At 40.0% G+C, this 27,194-nt stretch overlaps 1 protein-coding gene across 5 annotated transcripts in view; it reads right to left on the bottom strand.

The window, feature by feature from the left end:
• LOC127570353 (catenin delta-2-like) overlaps positions 1-27,194 on the bottom strand; it is a 909,541-nt gene that overhangs the window by 116,236 nt on the left and 766,111 nt on the right. For all 5 annotated transcript variants that reach the window (XM_052015821.1, XM_052015822.1, XM_052015825.1 and 2 more), the window contains one exon: positions 10,081-10,294. In XM_052015821.1, coding sequence (XP_051871781.1) covers positions 10,081-10,294 — 214 coding nt within the window. The remainder of the gene's footprint in view (positions 1-10,080; positions 10,295-27,194) is intronic.

The raw sequence follows: 27,194 nt of genomic DNA, 5'->3' as shown, positions 1-27,194 counted from the left end.
CTAAACTAACTAAATGGAATTGTATGGTTTATAGTATACTTTGTGGTCTTTTGACAAACATCTAGAAATGCAGATTTTTCTATAGATTTTTCCATTGCTGTTCAATAGGTACTGATTTTTTAGTCCCACCAGTGTTGACAGCCTTCTGATATCCATGTGAAGTTAGAGATCCTCAGAGGGGAGGTGAATCTCCATCCTCCATGTCCCACAGCTATTTTGCTGCTCAAAATCCCTCAGGAATAGGTTGCTTCTGCAGAAGCAGGGATGAGCTTCATATTATAATGTAGAATGGAACATCAGTGGCCATCCATAATTCTGCATTTTACTGATAGTTTTTCAGGAACCTTAGGGGAAAATCCTGCACTACTTCTGTTATTTCTGCCACTTACTTGCACTAATAGGTTTCCTTATGAAAACTCCCTTGAAATGGATGCATGGGGAGGTTCCTATTTCTAATGAACACGAGAATAGCTTACAATATAGCACACAACTACTGAAAATTGGACTTTGCATTACTGAAGTGCATTCAAACATTGATTATGAAAATTTGAATAAATGGTACTGTCACCCGAAGCTGTGGATCAACATGTGATGTGTGGTGTGTATGGTGGTTGCTGGCTGTACGATTTGAGTCAAAGCAGAAGCATTGGTTATGCAACCTTTTTTCTTCTCTCCCTACTTCAATCACTCTTCCCTCTCCAATTTCCTATACTCTCCACTCTTTTCACTTTGTTCCTCTGTCTAATAACCGCATCAACCACATCCTCTTTCCCTCACTTCAACCTCTTCTCTCCATCCAATCCCATTTCCCTCTCTGACATCCCATCCTCTCCACCCTTCTAAATCCCATCCACTCCGCCCCCCCAACTTCTGCCTCCCCCACCCTTCTCATCTCCCGCTCCCACCATCCCTCCCATCTTTTTTTCCCTCCTCCTTCCAATATTTCCCCTTGCAAGGTCTACCATGCCCCACAAGTTATTTTTCCTTCTTGTCAATGGAGCTATGCTATCTGCTATTGCTAGAACAAGGCAATGGACAAAATCAGCACAGCTGTCAAAATAGCCTCAGCCTTCCAAGTTTGTATGTCAAGCTCCTTCAAGGGTCTCATTTCAGCTCGTGGACCACTTTTTTCTCATGTTTGGCATTTTTCCTTTGTCTACTGCTGCCATTATCATCCTGAGACTAAGAGATATGCTTGTGCTGTCATTTCACTCTGTTCAAAGGGTAAAAATCAGAATACTGCTTCTGCTCATCTTTTTCAATATAGAAGCATCTACTGAAGCAAGCCGGTGACAGCAAAGAAAGATAACATTGTGGTTGCCAGGTAGAGTACAAGATAAAATAAAAGAGAGAATTCCATACAATTGCAACACATTTTTCATCAATTTTCCTTTCATAATGCAAGCCTCAAAATCAGCCAAAGTAAATTTAATCACTGCATTCAATCAAAGCATCAGATACATAACTGATTTAAAAGGTGGAACTAGATTTGGAAAACAGATTACTCCTGATATTCACAGAGGCAGCTCCTTTTGATTGCCTGTGCCTATCATCCAGGCCTATGCTCTTTTGGAAGATACGATGAAATCTTAATTTGAGGTCAGGTGCAAATTAGAGCAGCTCATCTGCAGTCAACTCTCATTCGCTTTTCTGAGTCTGTTTGCTGAGTTACATTGGCTTCTTATCCCACAATGTTTCAAATTCACATTCTTGCTTTCAAATCCCTTCATGCCCTTACCCCACCACTCCCTCTCTCTGGAACCTTTCTCATAACCTTCCAAGATCTCCACACATATACAATTTCACTTTTGTCCACTCCTAATTCTAGTCACACCAACACACTGTGTGTGCCTTCAGCTGTTTAACCCATGAACTCTGGGACCTCTCTCCCCAATCTCTCAGCCCCTCTACCTCCCTTTCCTTTAAAACCTACACCAGCTGCTCTAACACCTTGCATGGCACCGCTGTCAAACATCAGATCGAATCTTCTGCTGAAAGGCAAGGTGACGAAACTAACTGGTGTCTCTGACATTCATAAACTTTCTAACAACTATAAATGCACCATTAAAATACAAAATCCTAAAATGATTAAAGTTAATTAAATTGAGAAAATTGCTATTATTCTTAAACACTTGCAAATGCTTTTGAAACAACTAAATACATTTCAACTGACTAAATTTAAAAAAAACTATACTATTGATTTCAAAGCAGCTTCTGCATTGATTCTGCCCACCTGGCAAAACCTTGCTGTGCAGATTTCCCAGCCCAAGAGATGGAAAATCTGAGGAATTCTGCACTGCCTCATGAAGACTCCATGAAGACTGCACGGCACAGCACAGGTTAACCTTGGCCAGCACTTAGCCACAGCTGAACGTAGCACTTCAGTTTGTGCTGGGGAATAAGAGAGGTAAGAGCATTTAAGTGGAAGATAGAGTCATGGAATTGTACAGTACAGAAACAGGCCCTTCAGCCCACCATATCCATGCTGACCTTTTTGTCCTTCTACACTCATCACATTTTCCCGCATTAGGTCCATATCCTTCTATGCCTTGCCTAATTAAGTGTTTGTCTAAATGTGTCTTTAATGGAGTGACTGTATCCAATTCCACTACCTCCTCTGGCAGTGAGTTCCAGATATCAACCAATCTATCTTTCTAAATGCATGGACAATTTACTTTTGAATTGTAGCCTTATTTCACTCAGCTTGGATCATAAAGGGATAATAGCATCATCGTAGTATATAAGAGAGTATTTTATTGCAACATAGCAGCTTCATTCGAGTCTCTAATATGGATTAAAAATAGATGAGGCACCAGCACAAGTCCCTGTGCCACCTCACGAGTTACTAAATGCTAATTTGAAAATTACCCACTTAACCCATTTTTTTTTCACGTATTTTCATATCACGTAGATGGAGGCCATTTCGGCCCATGAAGCTTATGCCAGCTCAGTGCAATCCTATTGCCCAACTAACTTTTCTCCATTACATATCCTCCCCATATTTTCATCACCTTCTACCAGATTCTACCATCGACCAATGCGGGGCAATTTTCAGATGCCAATTAAACTACTCCCAGACCATGTCTTCAGGATGCGGAAGAAACCTACATGGATATGGAGAGAACATGTAACGAAGGTCAAGATTGAATCCAGGTCACTGGAGCTATAAGGCAGCAGCTCTACTAATGGTGCTTCAGTGTTTCCCCTGTTCTTTGACATGCCACGATATAACTAGCAGCCTCCCACCCCCCAACCAATGTGCTCTTGTGCAGTAATCTTTTACATGGTACTTTATTGAATGCCTTCTTGACAGTGTCTTTCTCCATTGCAACACCCTATAAAACAGTGTCCAGAAGACACTCTAAACAGACTAGAAACCTCATACAAATAAAGTAACTTCAATTGTATTCTGAGTATTATCAGAACATTTTAAAATGTATTTGGTTTCTTGGCCCTTGATTAAAGAATCAATCTTTTGTGTACATTAGTGGAAGTGCCTAAACTGTATTTAGAGTTAATCCTTGACAAATGGGAATAGGTTAGATTTTCAGCTTGTTTTCTAAATCTCTCCTTTAAGCTGCTTCAACAAATATTCCAAAGTTCATCCTGTTTAATCTGTTTATCGAAGGTTGAAAGGAATGCAGGCTTTTCCCAATGCTTGCAATGTGAACATTGTTCATTTTCACATTGAGATGATGCATTAGATTCAATATTTTTCATGATAGTTTCTTGTAATGCACATTTCATTGCACTACTGCAGTATAAACAAATGTTACTCACCTGCTGGGTGGTTGGGGGATTACCCACACCACAGATAGCCCTAACTTCCCTGCCCCCAGTGATTTATACCCAGTCAATATATAACAATAGTGATGTGCCCCATTTTGTTCCACGCCTTGTTCTGGCATCAGCTTGGCTGATTGTTCCTTTAACCAAGTCTGCAGTTTGTTGCCTATCCATAGTCAGCATGATAATATTAAATATCAACCCACTGATTAGTATTATGGCTTGCATTCCATCTTGGAGTAAGCATAAGATGGAGAAAAATTCTAATGGGCAGCCAATTTGAAAAAGGGGTTGCACAGACCCTCCTGATTGATGAAGTCAAAGGCATTAGTGAGGTTAAGAAAGGCCACCTATCATGGCTGATGCTGATCTCTACATTTTTCTTGTCACACTATGAAGATCACATCCACTGTGCCTCCAACTGTGATTCAAGGAGCAGCTCTCCGTGGGCGTTCAGAAGGATCTTGACAATGACTTTCCCAGTGGCAGATGGTAGGGAGGCCCCTCTGTAGTTACAACAGTTGGACTTGTCTTCTTTCTTGAAGATGGCCATGATTATGGATCTCTGAGGTCCCTTGGTGTTTCCTCTTCCCAGACTATAAAAAGATTGTAGATTCATGACTGAAGCTCTTCCCTATTGAGTTTTAGGATTTCATTGGGAATACTGTCTTGTCCCAAGGCCTTGCTATTTTTTAGTTGGGATCTGGCCTTTTTATTGGTCAGGAGTGGCAGCAAGACTGGCTTGAATGGTGTGTTGGAGTCAAAACGTAATTCTAACCAACAGATCTACAACACAACCAATCTTAGTGAAGGCCCATGTCAACCAAGGTGGCTTCATTGTCTCAATACTTTTCTTACCACAATGTTGCACCTCATCTCCAAAACAAAACCATGGGGGTGGAGCTAATCTACAGAACTAATGGGACACTGTTCAATTTACAATGACTACACTCCAGAACGAAGATCACTCAAACCTCGGTAGTCAAGCTGCAGGATGCAAATGATGCTGGTGTTCACACATGCTCAGAGGATGAGCTCAAGCCATTGTTGACTCATTCACTGAAATGTACAAAAGGATGAGCCTTACGATCAACATCTACAATACAAAGATCCTCTACCAACTGTCCTGCTGCACTACATTGCCTTCCAATAGTAAAGACCACGTCCCATATCTTGGGAGACATCTCTCAATGAAGGTAATCATCGCTGATGAAATTCACTGCCGCCTTTAATACAAAAGGAATATTTGAAGATCAAGTATTGAAAGGTGATTGTTGGCAGTACTCTGAAGTAGCAATTGCCTACTTACTAATGGTCAGTTCACCAGGACTACTTGGCTCCTGACTTCATCACAGTCTTGTCCCAAACATACATCAAGAAGCTAAGTTCCAAAGGTAGCGTGGGAGTGATTGCCCTTGAGATCATGGCAGCATATGACTAAGTGTGACATCAAGTACCCTTGGTAAACTGAAGTCAATAGGTATCAAAGGGGAAATACAGCAATGGCTGGAATCATGGCTCACGCAAAGGAAGATAGTTGTGGTTGTTGAACATTAATCATTCTAGTCCTAGGAATCACTGTAAGAGCTCTTTAGGACAAGGTCCAAGTTCCAAGCATTCTCTACTGCTTCATTAATCACCTTCCTTGCATTTTAAGGTCAGAAGTCAGAATTTTCACTGATGATTGCACAATGTTGAATTCCATTCACCTCTCCTGAGCAAATGAAGTAGCTCATGCTTGCATGCAGCAGGATTTGGTCAACATTCAGACATAGCTGACAACTGACAAGTATCATTGGTGCTAGACAATGACCAACTCCAGCAAAAGACAGATTAACTTCTTAGTCTTCACAAACTCTTGATATTCAATGGCTTTATCATCCAATCTGACTTGGAAATATAATACTGTTCCTACCTACCATTTGGTTCAATCCTGGAATTTTCTGCTCAAGGACACTGTGGGAACACCTTCCACAGAAGGAATTCAGTAGTTCAGGAAGGTACCTGACCACCACTGTCAGAATGGCAATTAGTGGCAATAAATGCCAGCCTTACCAATAACACTCATATTCTGTAAATGAGCAAGTAAAACCTTTGGATTTCCACATTTACAAACAAATGCATGACAATCCCTAAACTGCTGCCATTTATACTTGGTTATGATGGCAAAAGTTGATGGTTTCACCCTTATTCCTCATTAAAACACAGGCTCGAGTAACTTATAAAGCATTAAAATTTCAGCAACAAGAATACAATAAAACTCAGATAGTTCACAGTCCAATGATTTGAAAGTCCTGATGGTTTGGCATCTGGCTCAGCTGGTGATGTTTGCCATGCTTCTTTCCCACTCACCAGTGCCCAAGTTCCTGCACTCCCTTCTTACTCACTGGGGTCCTAGTTCACACACTCCCTTCCTCCTCACCAGGGCCCTGGTTCCCTCTCTATTTTCCACTCACCCGTGCTCTATTTCCACTCACTGGAACCTGTGTTCCAGTTTAAACAGACGTCATTCACTGGAAAATTTATTATAATATTGTGTAACATCTTCAAAAAAGTCAATTGTAAGTGTGTTAGGCCAGCACCACCAAAAAGTCTCTAGTGTGATATATTCTCTGAGTTTTACTGTATGAGGTTACTGCTGCTGGTAATTTCAACCATGGTTTCATACATAACAATCCTGACCATATTCAGCTTCACAGTGAAATATCATTGTGCAATTTTGATGCAAGTCACAATTAAATCAGTACACTAACTGAGTCAGTACAAAGAGTTTGATAATGGCAACAAAATGTAAATATGTCTGCATATGATAGCAGGAACACAAATTACTCAGGAAACAAATTAAATCAAGTAAACAGAATTGAGACTTTATGGGAAAGAAAGAAATTATGAAGGCAACTGTAAAACTTGGAAATAGGGTTACCAACTCTCCAGGTCTGTCCTGGAATTAAAGGTTTATCTTCTGGACACTAGAACAACCCTCTCAAAAAACTGGGATGTTTCTTCCCATCTCAAATAGTTTTGCTTATTGGTTATAAAAAATCAAACGGGAAGTTTGTTTTACCAGGCTGATCATCGGGAGCACAAAACAATCAAATGAAACCTCCAGGAACATGTCCAAACTGAGATGGCAAGACTTGTAAATTACAGTTAAATCTTGTTTTGAATTTGCTTTCCATTGCCAATTTGTGTCAATCCTCCTCAGTACTGGAACTATGAATATTAATCTGCTGACAAATATGCTAGACTTCAATACAGAGCAAAACAGAAATGTACTGTTGCACCATCTCACACTATAATCTTTGTCCCTTTCATTTGACAAAAAGGTGAGGTTTGAAACTGCAAAGAAACATTCTATTTTGTTTGTTTTGCGGGCATTCTGAACATATTCTTAGAATGCAATAGATCAAAGGCAATTCAAGTTACATCATTATTTATATCATTGCCTGCATAATCTATGGTGATTTAACTTGTGGCCCTCACCCCACAAGCCCTGGCCATTTGTTTCTCCAAGTCAAGACAGCACGTTGCTATCTGTGGTACTGTTTCTCACTTGCTGTTTTAACCCATTTTCAGCTTTGTGGGTCTGGTGATGTTGGAGGGCAATTTTCAGTGATGTTGCCTACTTGAAGGATGTCAAAAGTGTGTGATTAGACAACTCTAGATACCTATAAATTAAGAGGCCCCTGGAATTATATTTACTATTTTGTCACAATACCACATCAGCCCAATTGTAAGATCATCTCCCAGTTCTCGATTTCTCCCTCCAGAGGGAATAGAATAGAATGTATTGTGTAGCAAAGTGTATTTATTCAAAGACAAAATCTAAATGGTTGGATCAGAAACTATACCAACTCCCAATAAAAACAATGTAAATTCTACAGAAATTTGCGATAAGTGACGGATTGTTGCATGTAAATTATAGGCATAGAATCATTCTTGGTCATTTAAATCAGTGTGGACACTAAACGTGTTTGGCAAGGGAATTAACCAGTCACTTCCATTCTGCCAGGTCCTATGTAAGAACAATTGTCATTACATCGACAAATAATAATGCTGCCCATAAACATTTAGAAGCTTGGACTGCCTCTGCACTAATGAAGGGTAAGTTCAAAGTGTACATCACATTATCCCAGAGAGAGATGCAAGAGTAATTGGAGATTTCAGCTTCCCCATTATTAACTGCGATATCCTAAGGCAGCATTGTATAAGTTGGGAAATGAGCCATGATGGCCTAATACTATTAAAAGGATCATGTAGAAACAATGTTAATCAGATATTTTGTGAAGCTGAGAGAGGATCATGATGCTGAAGATGTGAAGTCATCTTTATTAGAATTGATCTCCATTTTGAGAATATTGCAAGTGAATCACAACCTACACGAGGAAGAGAGGTCAAGGTTTTCTCTCTATGACCAATGTAAGCATTGTTTTCCAATCAAGCTCAAGGCTATATAAAACTGCAATGCATGCCATGCAGTATTGTGGCAGCAAAGCTCGGGTCAATATTCTTGCTTTGCAATAATGAACACTGATTGTTGTCATTAACTGCAGAAAAATAAACTCCTGGCAAGTTAACCTGAACAGCAACATACGTACTGGCTGTGTTGATATCTTATTCATCACAAGCATGCAAACAACTCCCTGAGGCTACATGTTTTGACAGTGAAACAAAGAGATGAGTAAATATGTCATGACTAGCACTGTCATATTATTAGGTCTGCCACTCTGTGGGATATCTTGTCAATGAACACTCCTCACGGTTACACAGCGCCTTTCCAGTAGACTTGGCAGGCATCTAATTATACTTGCCTAACAGATTGAAGGTGCTACCGACAGCACTAGCAGTCTGCATGAGGCCCAGACGAAAGACAAAATTATCTTCTGCCAACAACTAACTAGGTGTTATTCACTGAGGTATACCGAGCTGAGCCCTTGTATTCCACCTTTTATTAGCTTTCCTTCAGCTCTCATTGTGTTGTGTGCCAACAGACCTGTCACCTCTAATATTGATGGAGTGGCGACCAGTGCCAAAGAATAAATTGCCCTTCTTCACCTTTCATTAGTGACAGTGCCATACAATTGGATGTGCTGAATAGCTGCATCCAGTTGGCACTGTAAAAACCTCCTGTGAGTTCTTCGCCAAATAAGAGAAACAGTTTCATATTGCAGGATCAGCCCAGCAACAGGGCATCTTGCAGTGTTTTCCTTCCTGAGATTATTTGGTCTAATCCCACTCCCCAGCTTGCCCTTCAACTGTTGATATTGTCTCATTTTCAGTTAACTACTTTTCAATATTTATCTAGTCTATTTCAAAAAAAGACTTGTGGCACGGCATTCAATACTTCGATCATTTTTCAGTGGGAAGACATATTTGCTTGACCATCACATAACTCGTTTTCATCATTATCTTAGAGCTACTGGAAAAAAGGTCATTCAGACCCTGGAGCCTGTTTAGTTACTCAGTTAGATCATAGGTGATTGTACCCAAAATTCTTCACTTTCCTTGAAACACTTATCTCCCAAAGATTATATTGATTTCAACTTTATTAGCTGTAATTGTCCCACCCACAGTCTTTTGGGAGAAGTTTGCAGCAATTTTTTCTGAGGCGCTTCCTGATTTCATTCCCAAATGGCCTAAATCATGTGATACATTTCAACCAGATTACTCAAGGAAATTGTAGCAAGTTCCATGCTTTATTCTGTTAATTTACCAGTTACCACATTGTGATTTAGCACCAACCCAATGATATCCTTCCAATGATGCACAGAACAAAACAGATGGGTCTTGACTAAGGAAGAGTACTTTCATCTTCCCACTGTTTTGTCAATTGTTTAGTCCTTGAGATCCCATTTGTCATAAACTTCCATAATCTCAAGGACATCAATTAGGTGCAAAAAACAAACTGCTGGGAGAATTTAGCAGGTCAAGCAGCATCTGTAGAGGCAAGGGGCTGGTCGACGTTTCGAATCAAGATCCTGCTTGAGGACTGATGCAGTGTCTTGACCTGAAACACTGACCATCCCCTCTGCCTCCACAGATACCGCTTGACCTACTGAGTTATTCCAACAGTTTGTTCTTTGCTCCAGATTACAGCATTTCAGTTTTTTGTGTCTCCTGACACCTATTAGACATGGGATCACCTAAGTCGTATTTAAAAGTAGGGATGAGAAGTCTGATGGAACATCCTGAGGGGTTTTATCTTGAATTAATTTCAGATGGAGGAAAGGGAGTTTCATTTCCAATGTTGGGAAGAGTACAACTATAGAGTACAGAAAAGAAAGAGAATCTGACCTGTAACCAGCTCCCTGATCTCCACGTCAGGAGTCTTTCGAAGGAGTCGCACCAGTGCTGGGATCCCACCACAGTTTTTCAAGGCAATTTTGTTGTCATCATTTGCCTTTCCATACACCAGGTTCCTCAGGGCTCCACAGGCACTGCGATGAACTTCTTGCATCCGATGGTCCAAAAGGTCTACCAACAATTGGATTCCACCTTGTCTTCTTATCTGTAAGATTAGTTCACTTGTTAGAAACTAGTAATTAATCCTGTTAAAAGAAACAAATGTCCATAGGATAGCAGAATCCTACAGCTTAACAAATTCATTCTAAACATTTAAAACAAAAGCAAGGTAGCTACCTATGCCTTAAAAGAATTGACCTTAAATGTTTTTTAAAAAAAGCAAAGATATCAAATATCCCACTTTATGCCTAAATTGTATGCCAAAGATCTCTCTAACAAAGTCAGAATGATCAACTACTGTCATAATGAGTCATTCAATCACAATCCACTGTTCCCAAGTTCTGGTAAATGCTATTAGTATAGTTACTTGATCGTCAGCATGAACACAATGGGCTGAATGGCCTCTTTCTGTACTGTATGACTCTATAACTCTGTTACAATTTCAGAATAATGCCATGGGATATTTTGCATCTAGCCAGCCAACCAACCAAATTGGTTTAGCATCTTAGCCAAATGGATGAATCTCCAATGGTGCAGAATCCCTCAATATTGCATTCGTCTGGATTATGTACTTAACTCTCGAGTAGAACTTGAACAGTAATTAGCGATGTTGTTAATGATCATGTCAGAGATAGAATTTTAATTATGTCCCTTAAGATGATCTGTCTGTACTCCATCCAATAATGAAACCGACTTCCTTCAGTCAGTACATTTGAGTATCTGACATCAACAAGTTGTGTGAATTATGGGTGCATTCAGAGTGCCCTCCTGAAAGTAGGAAATGGTTAGTCTGCAATTGGGGCCTAGGCCACACTGGGAAAAAAATACCTTAGGAATGATTAGCATTTATTGTTTATAATATAATCTACAGTTGTAAAGTAGATTGTAGCCAATAATGTACAAATGAAACATAGGCAGTGTTTTAATGTGGGAAAGACAGCAACTAAATTGCAGACAGTATCAGGCTCCCACAAACAGCAATATGGTAATGACCCAGATGGTTTGTTTCAGAAATGAGATATATATCAGCCAGGTCACCAAGAACAACCTCCTTGTTCTTCTTTGATCATCAACCACTGAACAGCTCAAGACACTCAATGTAGGAGTTGGACCCATATCGTACATCTCTTTTGCTCAATGAAGCCACATTACTGCTGTTTGAGTCAATTTGCTGACCTCCTGCCCTCTATATATTGGATATCATTGATGCCACTGTTAATGGAAACTCCTAATTTCCCTTCCCATGCATGGATTGCTAATCCTGGCTGGTTGTTTCCAGGCACACTACCTGCCATGTCAATTGATAAATTAACCATAACAAACCTAGACCATTTTAAAGGCTATAATGCCAACTAATGCTATAATAATGCATGTATAAAAGTGCCACATTTTTCAACTCCATAAGCATTCAGGAGATGAATGCAACCATTTCTGCTTCACCAACAATCATCTAATCTAATAATTTAATTTTCTTTCTAAACTCCTTAAATCCAAAATTGAGGGGAGTTGCACAGTCTCAGTGACTAGTCTGCATACTGTCAAGTAAGGCCCAACTGTGGAGCTCTGGCCACTCAGTGAGAGTTCCACGGTTAACGTGGGAGAGAAGCAATGAGATTAAAAGGGAGGTGTGACTCCAGAGGAGAACTGAGAAAATTCTGCACTGTTAAAGCTGATAAAATATTAAACTGATGCTGTGTTCTCTTGCTGTACATAAATTGAGTACTGCATTTCCTGGCTACAATGTGACCATAATTCAAAAGTATCAGATCAAAGCTCTGCTGCCCTACAGCATCCAGTTTTGAATAGTGGTGGACAATTAAAATAAAGGGAGCAGAAAGCTTTATGAACATACCCATCCACAATACCAACAAGTTCTGGCTCTTAAATATAAAAGACAATGTTGAAGTATTTGCAAACATTATGCTGATGTGTACCTTTTAAGGTCTATTCCAACAAAGGTGGCAGTATTAAGATATCTGATTCACTCTAATAACATGACAAGCAATGACTTGAGTGTAGGAGATAAGAGCGAAAGGTGCAGGCTCCAACATCCTGGTTGTGCTGCTGAAGACTTGTGGTTCAGACCAGCCTTCGAATGAACTTTTCCTATATAATTATATTGGCATCTACCCAAAACAGTGAAACATTCCTCCAGAATGTCCTGTCCACAAAAGCAGGAAAAATCTATCCGGCCAATTACTGCCTCATCACCCTACGCTCAATCATCGCCAAAGTGATGGAAAGCGTTGTCGACAGTTCTATCAAGCAGGACTTGCTCATCAATAACCTGCTCACTAATGCTTAGTTTGGGTTCTGCAAGAACTACTCACTCCAGACCTCATTACAGTCTTGGTCTAAACGTGAGCATGAGCTGAATTCTCGAAGGCGAGTTGACATCAAGGCTGCATTTGACTGAACATGGTATCAAGAAGCCCTATTAAAATAGAAGTCTGTGAATCAGAGGACAAATTCTGCATGGGCAGAAAAGGTACCAAGTATAAAGGAGCATGATTGCTTGTGGAAGGCAAATCATCAAAACCTCAGAATATTGCTATAGATGTTTCTTATCATTTCCAAGACCCAACCAACATCAGTTATCTTGAGATCATAAGTAGGGTTGTTTATTGTTCAATGATTGTTCAGTTTCACTCACAGCTCCTCAGATAATGAAAGAGTCTATGCTAGAACAGCAGAACAGGGCAACATTCAATTCTTATGTTCATAAGTAGCAAAAAACATACAAGTCTGACAAGTATCTCTCTGGCATTAGAGTGTAATGATTTTCTTCTGATATTCAATGACATTATTGTCACTGAGTTCCCATACCTGCAGCGTCCTGGGGTCACCATCAACTATAAATTTCAGCTGCTACATAAATACAGGGGCTGCAAGAAGATGTCTTAGACGGAATATTCTGTAGCAAACAGTTTATCTTCTGCAACCTCCCCTATTAATAGGAGTGTCAGAAGAAGGGTAGAACACTCCTCATTTCCTTGGATGAGTGTAACTCCAGCAACATTTAAGAAACTCAACACCATCCAGGACAAAACAGGTTACTTGATCGGCATACCATTTACTAGCAGCACAATGGCAGCATCATGTACCATCTTGCCAAGGCTTCTTCAACAGCAGTTCCCAAATATTGACTTCTATTACTGGGACAAGGGTAGCATATATATAGGAACACCACCATCTACAAGTTGCACTTTATCATGACTTGGAAATGCATCACTGTTTCCTCATCACTAGCAGCTCAAAATTTTGGAACTCTCCATCAAACAGGAAAGTATCTCCATCAGATGACTCTGGAAGTCAAAGGCTATTGACCACCTCAAGGGAACTTATGGATGGGCACTGAAGTTGGCCTTGCCATAAACAATAAAGAAAATTGTAGACAAAATATCCATGCTATTTGAAGGCTATGTCAACTGCGAGACCAACAAGATGTGTCTTGAGGCTTTGTAAAGACTGGTCACAGATTCTCACGTACAAGCAACCACACTCCTGAGAAGAAACTTCATGAGGGCTTTGAATAAATGTCGACATTATATGAAAAAAAGGAATTATACTCAAAGTACAGTGATACACAAAAGTGAACACGCTGTAGGTAAACTGGTGTTACGTTTATGTGAAAAATGAAACCTGGAAGTGTTTTTAAAAATGATTTTATATATAAATGTATAGCTAAACCTCCAGGATGCCAGCACTTTCAATGCAATCAGAATTAAACAAAAAATTGTAGCAGTCCTGCTTGCGGAGCTGCATTTACTGCTTCTTCCCAGTTGCCTTGGAGGTAGTTTATCTTTGTCTTCTAGTACTACTTCTTAAGCAGTCCAAAGATCAAGGATGACTTATTTCCATTTTGATTTTGTGGGTTCCAAGGTGGTTAATGAGACCAATATGGGAATTGTAGACTCTTCCATGAGGTCATTATGCAGGGCTTCTGCATGCTTCATATTATCCCGAATCCTTAAGTGGTCATCGTCCAGAGATTCCAAGGAGTCATGGGGAGGACATATTTCTTCAAGGAGGCTTTAAGCACATCCTTGCACTGTTCCCTCTGCTTTTTTTTCTCTAGTAACCTCTTCCCATGGCAGATCTCAGAAGAAGAACTTGTTTTGGGTGCTGGACATGCATCTGTCCAATTTAGCTGAAACCACAAAGCGTACTTTGAAGAAACATTTACAGTAATATCAAGCAAGAGATTTCAAAAGCTTTTACTTAGTGGTCCTTAAGGAATCACGATGAATACTTAAGTTGTGTAAGACTTGGACATAGATTTCAATGTAGCAGATTTCTTGTGCTGCTTTCAATTTCCATGTTTTCTAACAACATAGAAAGTGGCTACTTTGCCCCCTAAAGTCTATGCTGGCTCACAGAGCAATCCCATTCCTCATTAATTTTTTTCTGTAATCGATTCTCCCCATATTCCATCAACACTTCCCTGATTCTACCACTCATCTACATACCAAGAGCAAATTACAGTGGTCAATTAACCTACCGACCCGCACATCTTTGGGATGTGGGAGAAAACTAGAGCAGGTGGGGGAAAAACCCATTTGATCATGGGGAGAATGTGCAAATTCCACACAGACAGCACCAGAGGTCAGGGTTGAACATGGGTCGTTGGAGCTGTGAGACAGCTACACCGCTAACCCACCCCAGGTGATGGAGATCAGATGTATGGGATTTCGAAAGTATTGAAGAGTGACATGGACTCTGAAGATAAAAAGTTCATTTTATCAAGATTTTAGATTCTGACACTTGGTTTTCTCGTTCTGACGGTTTGGAGACTGCTGTCATTCTGTCTGAAAAGGCAGAATAAATTCTCTAGAAAGGATGATAGGTATTTCAAATGTGATGATAAAAGGGATTTTAATGTAACTTCATATGTTGGTGGAGCTGCTTGGGCCCAGTAGGGGATGTTTTGTGTAGAAAAATGAAACCAGCACAAAGTGAGATAGACAGGAATTTCCCTCCCTCCACCTTAGTTGCCTGGCAGTTAGCCATCTGCACCAATTGCAAACAGTCCCATCTTTCCACCTGCACACTTTTCCATAGATCTCCAGAGATTTTATATAGACCTGTGTCCACCATGGTTCAATATATATAACACTGAACTCAGAGTTAACGGGTTATATGTTGAAACCCATTCCAAGGCCTCAAATAGATAATCTAGGCTGACACCCCAGTGTATTACAGAAAAATGCTGCATGGCCAGAGGTGCTCAGATCTGGATAAAATGTTAAAACCAAGGCCTCAATGGCCCTTTCAAGTAGACATGAATGATTCTATGACACTATTTAACTTGCATACACGGGAGACAGCTGATGCTGGAATATGGAGCAACAAACAGTCTGCTGGAGCATTTTACAGGGTCAAGCAGCATTTGTGGGGAGAAAAAAATTGTTGACATTTTAGGTTGAAACCCTGCATCAGCCATCCTGATGCAGATTTTGACAGTTCCTTTCCCCACACAGAAGCTTGACCTGCTGAGTTCCTCCAGCAATTTGTTGATTTAAATTGCAGAGGTGGTTTTCCTGGCATTCTGGACCAACATCATCCAAAACAGATTACCTGATAACTATCCGTCTCTGAAGCTTTGCCAATTGCCCATAATTAGAGCAGTTACCATACTTAAAAAGATTGTTTAATTAACTTAAGAGAACAGTGGAATATCCTGAGGTTGTGAATGGTATTATAAAAAGGAAGAATTTTCATTTTGTTGTTAGGGAGAGGTGGGGACAAAGCCTCTTATCTCTCTCCCACTCTTGCTCTCTCTCTGCGCCTGCCAAGTGACAGGAAAATCATCTCCATGACTGTTCCCTGCAATCTCAAAGATAACCATCAGCAAACCATTAGGTTATCCATTTCTGTATTTGGAAGGGCCAGCTTTTAAGACAAGGTAGTGTGAAAATATAATAGGGTGTCTGTCCTAACATTCTTAAACCAACACCAAAGGCAGATGAACAAATCAGTCAGCTGTGATTCTTTTTGTGGAAGTTTGCTCTGCTCAGATTTGCTGCTGTGAATGCACAGAACACATTTATAAGCAATAAAATGTTTGCTGTCCATTCCTTAAAATGTTTGGTTAGCTTGTTGCCTTCCTGGTCATATTCCAGACAGTACAGTGTTTTCCACTTTAATGGAGATTAATGTATAACATCATGACCAGGTGCAATATGTGATTTATGTTCATACAAGTAAGGTTGCCCTTATAAATAAGTTATGACCATCTCAGAGACAGTGAGATATAAATCATACCATCAGACAAGCATGTTATAAAACCAGCCAAGCATGCTTTATTTGCAAAACAGTGGTCAATTTTTCTAAATATTTCCATAAATTTTTAGAATTCATTCAGGGGGTATGGGAAGTGCTAGCAATATCCACATTTACTCTCAATCCCCAGATGCCCCTCAGATGTAGTGGTAAACTGCTTCTTGAACCTCTTGAACATAGGTAGTGAAGGTGCTCACACATTACTGCTACATTGGAAGTTCCAGGATTTGGACACAATCATGATAAAGGAGTGCTGACATGTGGCCAAAAAGGGAACTTGGAGGTGATGCTGCGCATATGTATCTGCTTCCATGTCTTCCAGAAGGTATCTCTGGGAGGTGCTCTCGAAGCAGTCTTGATTAGTTGCTGCAGTGCATCCTGTGGACAATGCAGGTACAGTACAGAGGTGGTAGAAAGAGTGTATATTTAGAATAGTGAATGGGCTAATGACCACGTCAACTGCTTTATCCTGGATATTGTTGGAGTCCTTCAAAAAAAAGTACAAATGCACCAATCATGCAGTCCCAGTAGAGATTGTGCTCTCAGGAAGCAAATGTCAGCGATAGGATGACAATACTATTTGGATGGTTGAATTTATCCTATTATTTTATCTTAAGTGTTAATGACTAGAGGATTACAGTCTCAATAGAAACTGATACCAGTATTAATTGTTTGCTTTGTTGAGTGGTAGCAACTGGGTCCTGAATCAGAAACTCAGTTTGTCTGCTAGATTTTCCTTGAAAATGATGAGTCTAGACTTCAAAAGTAACTAAGCACATTGGGATGTCCTCAGGACATTGAAGGCACCACACTAAATGCAGAGTTGTTCTCTCTAAGATCTTGGGCGACAAGGAGCAATTGAAAAAGTTGATGATGTTTATACTAGAGAAAATAAAGGAGACTTCAATCAAGTATTATAAAAGTGTTATAGATGAACTGAAACCAGGGAGGACAATAGAACCAAAGATGCTGTGCAGAGATATTTCCATAAGCCAAGTACAATGGCTCAAGTTGGCAACAGGTTTGTTGACATTAAACTGAGTGAAGAAAGAATTTTTGCATCTTTACCTCAAGCGAATCCTTCACCAGGTGCAAAAAACATGGTGATGAAGTATAGTTTATAAACACTGAATCACATTCAGTAGTTAACTCCAGGAGCTCTGATAACACAATGAATAAGAAAACTGTTGTTTTGTGAGCAAGTGTCTGGTAAGAAAGCAACAGGAATAAAACATTTGAGAGAAACGTGGACCACAAAATAGGTCAAGGTAAAGTTCATTGGAAATCTGATGCACATTATGGGGTGAAAAACAGGAAAAAAATGTTTAGATTGTGTGGGGTGAAGTGGGTGCTTGTTCTTTTGCAGGTGGTTATAAGAGGCCCATCACCAGTATGATATACCCTGTGGGGAATCAGGCTGCATGACTCGTCTGGCAATATTCAGGAAAACCAGACCCTATCTAGAGAGCTCCTCAGAGTTGGGACTACTCTGCCAAGGAACACCCTAACCAAGGTCTCATGAAACTGAGGCTAGTAGTGGGCCTACACTTTTAGGTGCAGAACTCATCCCCCATGTTCAGCTTACACCAGAAAGCTGGTATAAATCAACTGGGTCATTCTAGTTAGAACAGATTTCGTTTGCACAAATGTGAGTAAAAAAACAAGTAAAATTAAGTCTGTAGCTTTTATTGAAAAAAAACACCATCTCCAAGATACTTGAAGAATTTGGAATTACTCTCAATGTAAGAAGTTATATAGAATTTCTACCTCTGTGAAAACAATATACTGTTTTTTCTGTTTGTTGTTTTGTAAAGAAGGAACAATTTTTTGGGAAGTAATTCAATAGCCTGAAAAGGAATCTAATAGCCTGAGCTCTGAGAAGGATATGTAAATTATAAACAAATACATTTTGTACCAGAGAAAGTGGAAAGAACTATTCAAAGCAGATGCTCGAGGAATCCAGTAACAAAGAGTAATTCAATCAAATACCTGAATAGTTCAGTGGTTTAAAAAATATAATTGTTATACATCTCTCTCCACACTCTTGCTTTAGTTTCCTTCACTCACAAAACCTTTTGAGATCTGTTTGCTTCTCCACTTCTACCCCCAGTGCCTCCATAATTCTTTACACCACAACTGTTTGCTCAGATTCCAAACTCTTGAATTCACTGGAAACAATACCTCTTTACCACTGTCAGAATAAACCTTGTTTTTAATTACTTATATACAGCAGCTCAGGATACTTCAATATGTTATATAAATGCCATTACAGTGGTAATCCAAAAAAAATTGGAAATGTGTAAACAATAAAGGGATGGTGAAGATCCTCAAGGAGAAAGGCCAGAGCTCTGCACTATAAGCACATTCTTATCACAAACAGGAACTTCATTAGATGCTAAGTCAAAGAATTAACACATTTGATAATCACGATGAAAGGTTGACCCCTCTCCCACCACCATCTCACCCTGAAAATCACTACGATGATTAAGTAAGTAATGAACAATTGCTGGCTTGCAATTAAAGTAGCTGAACACATTGTAACAATATACTGACCTAGGCAACTTGGACAATTTCATTCTTGAATGTGTAAATTGCAATTTAATGGCAATTATCAAAATGGGAAATTTGTTATGTATATTTGGATATGTATCCTTTGAATGGTGATGAAATGGTAGTGCCCTTTCATAAACTGGAATGTTTTTTTCACAGTTTTCTCATCAAATGTAAATTGCTGCCTTTAATCCAATGCTCTGCTTTATAGAAGAACATGCCCAAGAAATTCTTGCAGACAACCAAAAAAAAAATGGACTTTAACCAGAATAAATAAATTCAATTCCTGACTCTGGCGTGATTTTTGTTTGCCCATACGTCACTTTTCTTCCAAATGACATCAATGGTAGTATAACATGCAAAACTCAGCTCAACAGAAATTTTCAAAATCATTGGTCTGAAAACTGGCAGTCCATATTTACTCATGAAATAGCCTGATCTCAGTAACCCCATTTCCTATGCCTTCATGTAAATATCTGATCTTAAGCATGTCCTTCCATGTGCCTTGACTACTTTTCCTGTAGAAGTCAAGGGCATGGTCACACTCAACTTCATAACCTCAGGAACATTGCAGGCTGCTGCTGTAGAGCACTGCAGGATTTCACAGCTTGCTATTCATTTCTGCTTGGGGCCAGTCACCCCAAACTCCATACTCAAAAGAGACAATATTTCATCTCCTTTTCCTTCTGATCATAGAAGCAGGAAGGCTGATCATGGGAAATGCCTGCACTCCAGGCTTTCCCCAAAGGGCAGGCATTCGTGGACTGTACTCATGTCATATTACTTCTTACAAACACTTCCCTGGCAACATCACGACAGGACTGTCCAGCTGTTGGGTCTCTGTAGTCCCCTTGCAAATAAAAACATGCTTCCTGTGGTCACTGCTCTTTACCAACTTGTCCAAGTCCCTCTATCTCCTGGGAGCACTCTCCTACTCCCTCCCATTATTGCAGAACCAATTCATTAACTAGCAAAACCTCCTTGTGGCTGCAAGAGTGCTGTGTGCATTGTGGTCTGCCTCCTCAGGAGCTCAATGCAGAAATTGCATCTCCAAAGCTTGGTCAATAGAAAATGGCATGAAGAAACTACCACAGCGTGGCTTTAAACGTGGAAACCCAACAATACTGTTTTGAGTTCCTCACAAATGGAGACCTTGATTTTTTTTGCAGCTTCCACAATCAGCATTAGGGTGATCCACAGTGCTGTTGTAATAAAATGTAGCATAACATTTCTGGGCCCATGACTTTGACAGCTGAGGTCAAGGTCAGACAGTTCAATGGTTCACAAACCCTAAACACCATCCGCCTTTTCACGGAAATGATCAAATTAATGGAGCGGCAACTGAACATCGGGAAGTTGTAAAGAGCCTTCGCTCCAGCTGGTTTGTTTCAGTGTTACAAGGGATTCTTTCATGGGGTGGTATTAGCACTCCAATCATTCTCTAATTACACTTCCATGCTGTTGCTGCCACATCTGTGCCTTTGGGGATCCCTTCTGAATTCTGCTTGTGTGCTCTCTCTGCTTTGTGCAGTAACACAGGATAATTCCTCTTTATTGCTGAAACTTCCTCTAGGCCTTCAACTCTCCAGGTCTGCATGTTAGTTCATTCCCAGTCCCTTCACTCTATTCTTGTCTGTGTCTTCCTTGTCAACGTCCTAAGCTCTGGAATTTTCTCCCCTAAGCTCTGGAATTTTCTCCCCAAACCTCCCTGAAATATTTGGAAGAACTCAGTAGGTCAAGCAGCATCTGTGGAGGCAAAGGGATTAATTTTTAGGCAAAGAGGTTAATAAGTTTAGATTTTGCTCCAGATTCCAGCATCTGCAGCCATTTTTTCTCTCTGAAATATATTTTTCCTCCCAAAATACAGCTCACCAGCTGTCCAAATTACAATTCAGATTGTAAATATTATAATGCAAATATTACAATGTCATAATAATAGTCATCTTGTCGCCAATGTTTGTCTGATTATATATTTGTGAATTACCTCAAGCCAAACATTAAGCCACTCTTTTTCTCAACCTTTATTTATTTTTCTTAAAATTAATTTATGTAAGTTTCTGGCAAGATCAGCATTTATGGCTCATCCCCATTTGTCCTTCAGAACTGAGCACCTCCTTGAGTCTGGTTGCAGTTTGTTTGGAGGCAGTTTGGTATTACTGAGTGGTTTGTTATTCCTCTTCCAGTAGTATTTAAAAGTCGATCACATATTTGTGGCTCCAAATTTACGAAGGATAAATGAACCAATGTCTGAGTTCTCTCCCAGGCTAACATTTCCAGTAGTGAGGCCACGGTTACCATCAGCCAACTATATTGGAGAGTCCATGTTATTTGACAGTCTGTTCCAAGATCTGTCATGGAAAGAAATTACCAGGTAGACACAGAAACCAATTATCATCCAACCTCAAGAAATCTCCTTCAAGAAATGTGACATCCCCACTGATTCTTGGGAAACTCTGGCCCATGACTGCTCAAAATGAAGAAGGAGCACTAGGAATGGCAGGCTGGTCTGGAAGGCTTGATCCCATGGAATGTTAGGTGGATTCAAAATTGGCTCGGAGGTAGAAAACGGAGGGTGGTTGTTGAAGGTTATTTCTTGGAATGGAGACTGATGACTAATGGTGTACCACAAAGGTCAGTTTTGCGACACTTGTTATTCGTCATTTATACAAATGATTTGAATGTGATTGCACAAGGCTTGATCAGAAAGTTTGCAGATGACACGAAATTAGGAGGTGTTGTTGATAGTGAAGGTTATCATAGATTAGAGGGGAATCTTGATCAGTTAGGGAAGTGGACTGAGGAGTGGGAGATGGATTTCAATACAGATAAGTGTGAGGTGATGCATTTTGGAAAGTCAAACTAGAGTAGGGCTTATATAATGAATGGTGGAACACGAGGTGGTGTAATGGAACAGAAGGACCTCGGAGTACAAGTGCATTGTTCGTTGAAAGTGGCATCACAAGTCAACAAGGTGGTGAAAAAGACATTTGGCACACTGGCCTTCATCAGTCAGGGCATTGAGTAGGAGGGTTTGGACATTATGATGCAGTTGTATAAGTCATTGATGAGGCCGCACTTGGAGTACTGCGTACAATTTTTGTCACCGTTATAGGAAAGACGTGGTTAAACTGGAAAGTGTGCAGAAAAGATTTACGAGGATGTTGCCAGGACTAGGGGGCCTAAGTTATTGGGAGAGGTAGGCCAGGCTAGGTCTTAATTCCTTGGGACGTAGGAGAATGAGGGACAACTTTGCAGAAGTATAGAATTATGAGAGTTATAGATAAGTTGGACAATAACAGTCTTTTCCCCAGGGTAGGGGGGTCCAAAACTAGGGGGCATAGATTTAGAGTGAGAGGGGAAAGATGTAAAAGATATGTAAGGGGCAACTTTTTCATGCAGAGGGTGGTCAGTATATGAAATGAGCTGCCAGAGGAAGTGGTTGAGGGAGGTACAATGGTATCATTTAAGAAGCACTTGGATAGGTACATAGAGGGGAGGGTCCTGGAGGGATATGGAACAAATGCAGGAAATTAGGACTAGCTAGGTGGAAAAACATGGTCGACTCACTGGACCAAAGAGCCTGTATCCATGCTATATTGCTCTTTGACTCTATGAATGGCATTGAGGACAAAGTCCACTTGTCGGGAGAACACAGAGGCCCTGCGTAAGTGACAGGAGGTGGTCACCATCTCACAACCTTGCCATCTGCCCACAAACTACCGATCAGGTACATCTGCCCCATCTGAGGAAGAGTTTATGGTTTCCACACTGGTCTCATTACCCACCTCAAAACCCTAATGGAAGCAAGTCATCCCCATTCCTGAGGGGCTGTCTAAGAGGAATGGCTAGACATAACGAATAACTGACCCTTCCTTCTCTGAAGGATGTCAGTAAAGAGTGTGTGTGTGTGTGTGTGTGTGTGTGTGTGTGTGTGTGTGTGTGTGTGTGTGTGTGTATGCGCTTAAACAACGGTTCAGCAGTTTCACTTTCACTATTACAGACACTAATACTTTATTTCCATTTCTTTTAATTAACTGAAAACTGCTTCAACTGCCATGGTAGGATATGAATTCTATTTTCCCATTCATAATAATCAGTACAGTAACCTGACTATTACTTTATAATATGCCTGATCCCTCAGACATTAGGGGGTCCCAATCCTAAAACCATGATAAAAAACCTTTCATGAGCTTCCTACTGCTTTTACATATTTTCCAATTTGGCACTCCACTGCACCAACCAAAGTGAAGACAGCAACAATACGCTAGGCTACCATCTGACACTAAGTTATTCCAATTACTCTATGTACCAAAAATCCTTTCGAGATTTTTGAATCATTCAAACTCAGCAGTGCACTATGCAAATCTCATAGAGAGGAATAGTGACGTATCCATGATTCAACTGGAGTATCAACTCACCAATTTATTTATCAGCTCTTTATTGCAAAGGTCCAACCTATCAACGCATCAGACATCGTTTGGCATTCAAAGTTCTAGCTCTAGCCTTTACGAAGCAGAAATCCTTCTGATGTTGGGAACTGATAACAGTGATCACATTTGATCATGAATGCTGGGCATGCTGAAGCAGCTCATTAATAACACTTCTCTGCGGGTAGAAAGTGAGAGGAATCAGATTCTGAGTGGTACCAAATTTCTACCAATGGGTGATACAGACACTGTTCAAGCCTTGTTCCCCACATCTGGAGGGAAGAATGGAAATAAAGGCAATCCCCGGGTTATATAAGGGTTCTGTTCCTGAGAACAGTCCATAAGCCTATTTCTTGGCAAGTCAGAAATGTCTGTTTTCTGTAACTACTCATATCGTATTGCTCTACATACTCCTGCAATAATTCTTTCATTACACTGAATATTCAGCCTAACACTACCCATAATTAAACTAATGGAATATATATTGTACCCAGTCATTAATGAATACCATGAAACATGTTATTGTTATTATTATTATCTTGAAAAATGCTTTGAAAACGTGTGGGAGAATTTGCCTGGTCAGATTTCCATAAATCAGGTCATCTGTAACCAGGGGAGCCCCAAGAGTGTACTTTATCATCCATTTGTGTTCATTGATGAGAACAAGGGAAACAGAAAACTTCTGGAAATGCACAACATTTTTGCTTTCAGATTGAGAACTAATGAAGTTTAGTCAAAGAACGCATCTGAAATGAAAGCTAAGTTATCCCTCATGATATTTCTATTGTTCCAAACTTTTTGCAGCAATAAAATCATGAAAACTGAATGTACTTATCCTAATAATCAACTGATTATTATGATTGATAAAATATACATTCATCTTCCAGTCTAGCTTTTAGTTCGGGTCCATTATCAGTTTCAGCAAAGAATACCAACCCAAGGTTAAATACCATTGCCCCTTTTGACCATGGGCTCACTCCCTGATAAGCAAGAGATTTCCTATTAACACAGGATAAGTTATGTCCAATTTCTACATTCACAAACATACAAAGAGAACAAAGACATGGTAACTCATATAGAATGACTACATTCATCAAAGACCTACTATATAATGCACTTTTAAATAACTTCACAATCGAAACGAGAACCAGGGACCAACATACTGTATGTTAGCTCACACAGGGGTTATGGGGAAAGCAACTTAGTGAGAATTAGAATATGTATGGAAGAGTTTTAGGTGAGCCTGTTTACAAAGAGTGGAAAGCAGAGGAACTGTCAAGTAGGTGCTAACGTGGGCGTGGGTGAAAAGGAGGTAAACAGAGACAGGAGCAGATGAATGCAATGCCATTGAGGTAGAACTAGGCAGCTTTGATGGTGGAATGGATGCGAGCTCAAAAGTCTACCCTGGGGTCAAATAGGACGTGAGGGCTTGAATGGCTAGGTTCAGCTTCAGAAACAGATGGAGTTGGTGGCTAGTAAAGTTGTTTATAGTCAACGGCACTGTTGAGTTCAATAACTAGTTGAAGGAGATTTCTCCTCATCCAGCACTTGTTCCTTGACAAGCAGCAAGACAAAATCTGAGGCAGTGAAAGGTTAAGAATGTGTTGTCTTCATCCAAGTAGAATCTAATCCAGACTCTTCAGATGATGACACCATGATGCATAATGACACAATGATGCAGTGAGTTAAAGTGTATAGGAAAAGACTTTCAAAATTTAAGGCCTAGGCAGCTGAAAGCACAGCCACCATCAGTGGAGCAATGAAACCAGGGATGCGAAGGAAGCTGTAACTAGAGGACTTTAAAGATATTGGATTGCAATAGGGTTGGAAGAAGTTACAGATATATGTAGAGCAAAGCTATACAAGAAATTCAACACAAGAGCGAGAAACTTAAATTTGAGGTGCTAGTGAACCTGAAGCTACAGAGATGATACATTGTAGCACTCTGAGCTTAAACCAAAATATAGGTATCTTCACAATAAATAAAGGCTGTCACGACTCCATTATTTAATCTCTGCTATTTTCAAACTCTGGCAATGCTGTGAAGAACAAGGACAATAGGTCTTTAAGAAAGCTAGTTAACGTATTCACAGTAGGAACCACATACTTATATTAAAGAAGTAGCTGCAACTGGCATTAATGCAAAATACATCTCCACATAAAATGTATATTCAGTCTCCTTTGAAGAAAATGCTTTGATCTAAAAGGTAAATATTATTTGCTGCATTTAAAATATCTTTAGGGATGTGCACTGATTGAATATATCCACAGTAAGAAGGCTCAGAAATCAACAACACATCTGGGAACATTTCTGCCTCGTGTTTTGGTATAACTGTCAACTGGGCAAAAGTAAGACGACCTTGCTCTGCCACTCCACACCTTGTAGTTGTGGCCTGAACTAGCTCTGTGGCTACTGCATGGCTCCTGAGGTTCTGCTGATGTTCTGGCATAATTGTCCCACGAGATGCACCAGGCCATGAGTGGCAACCAGGCCACAAGTGGCAGAAAGTGACCATAGTCTGTCCTGATGGCCTTCTGACAGCTTGTGTTGCCAGATGGCCACTGATAAACAGAGACAGCGTTAAAACATGTATACACTTAAAAATTAATCGAAAAATAATTCCACAAAGGCACATGGAAGTAAAAACATTAGCATTAATTAAAACAAAATTTTAAAAAAACTACTTACCATTTTAATGGTGAGTAATCCCATTCAACTGAAGTGTATTCGGTCCCTTTGACTAATTATGGAACACCCATGGATTTAATGACAAGTCCAGGGCAGAGTGAGAAGTCAGATTCCCTCATTGATGTGTGCACAACAGCAAGTCAATGGTTCTCCATGGAACCACTGGCTAGGTGTCAATACAACCCAGTTAAATGTCTGATTGATTGAACAGCTTCTCACATTCAATTAATCTGACTGATACCAACAATATTCAGTTCAATGCCGAGTAAAGCTGATATTCTATATTAATAGAAATGTTAAAATGTGAAGAGCCAGATTAAAAAGCAGGTGGTTCTTTTGTATAATCAGATTTGAGTTTCCTAAATGTTGGGACAGTTTAAAAATATTATGATTTTCAAGTTTCACAGAAAAATCCAAATGCAGCAAGAAAATATTGGATCCAAGCTGCATTGGGCCCAACCTCTCCTTCATAACTTGAGAGGATACTCAGTAAATAAACAATGAAATAAAACCGCAGCACCTTTCCCAACATCATGATATCCCAATGCACATTACAACCATCATCACTTCCAAGATTTAAAAAGTGTGTGGCTACTTTGTGCACTGTAAGTTTCCACACTCAAATTTGTGATTATGAAAAGATCAGCTTCAATGATTATGGTTGTAGGATAAATACTGGCCAGAACAGTGGCAGAATATCGTTTGACTTTGAATGGAGGCATGGGAGACACCTGTGGGTCATGCAGACCACAATTTAACATCTCACCTGTAAAATAAACCTCCAACAGCACCCGCTCAATGCTGAAATGCGGTCCTGGCACTCAAACCTCTGCAATGGGAGTTAAACATGCACCTTCCTGACTCAGAAGTAAGTGTGTCCGTACAAAGCCCCAACTAACACGATTGATCCTGTAAGCTCCATATGTGGTAAGGTGGAGCAGCACAGTGGCATGACTAGTAGAGCTGTTATCACATAGCTCCAGCGACCCGCGTTCAAT

The sequence above is a fragment of the Pristis pectinata genome, chromosome 5 (genome assembly GCF_009764475.1).
Source record: "Pristis pectinata isolate sPriPec2 chromosome 5, sPriPec2.1.pri, whole genome shotgun sequence".
In the NCBI taxonomy this organism is placed as follows: domain Eukaryota; kingdom Metazoa; phylum Chordata; class Chondrichthyes; order Rhinopristiformes; family Pristidae; genus Pristis; species Pristis pectinata.
Note: the sequence above shows the minus strand (reverse complement) of the source record. Positions and strands in the feature narration are given on the sequence as shown.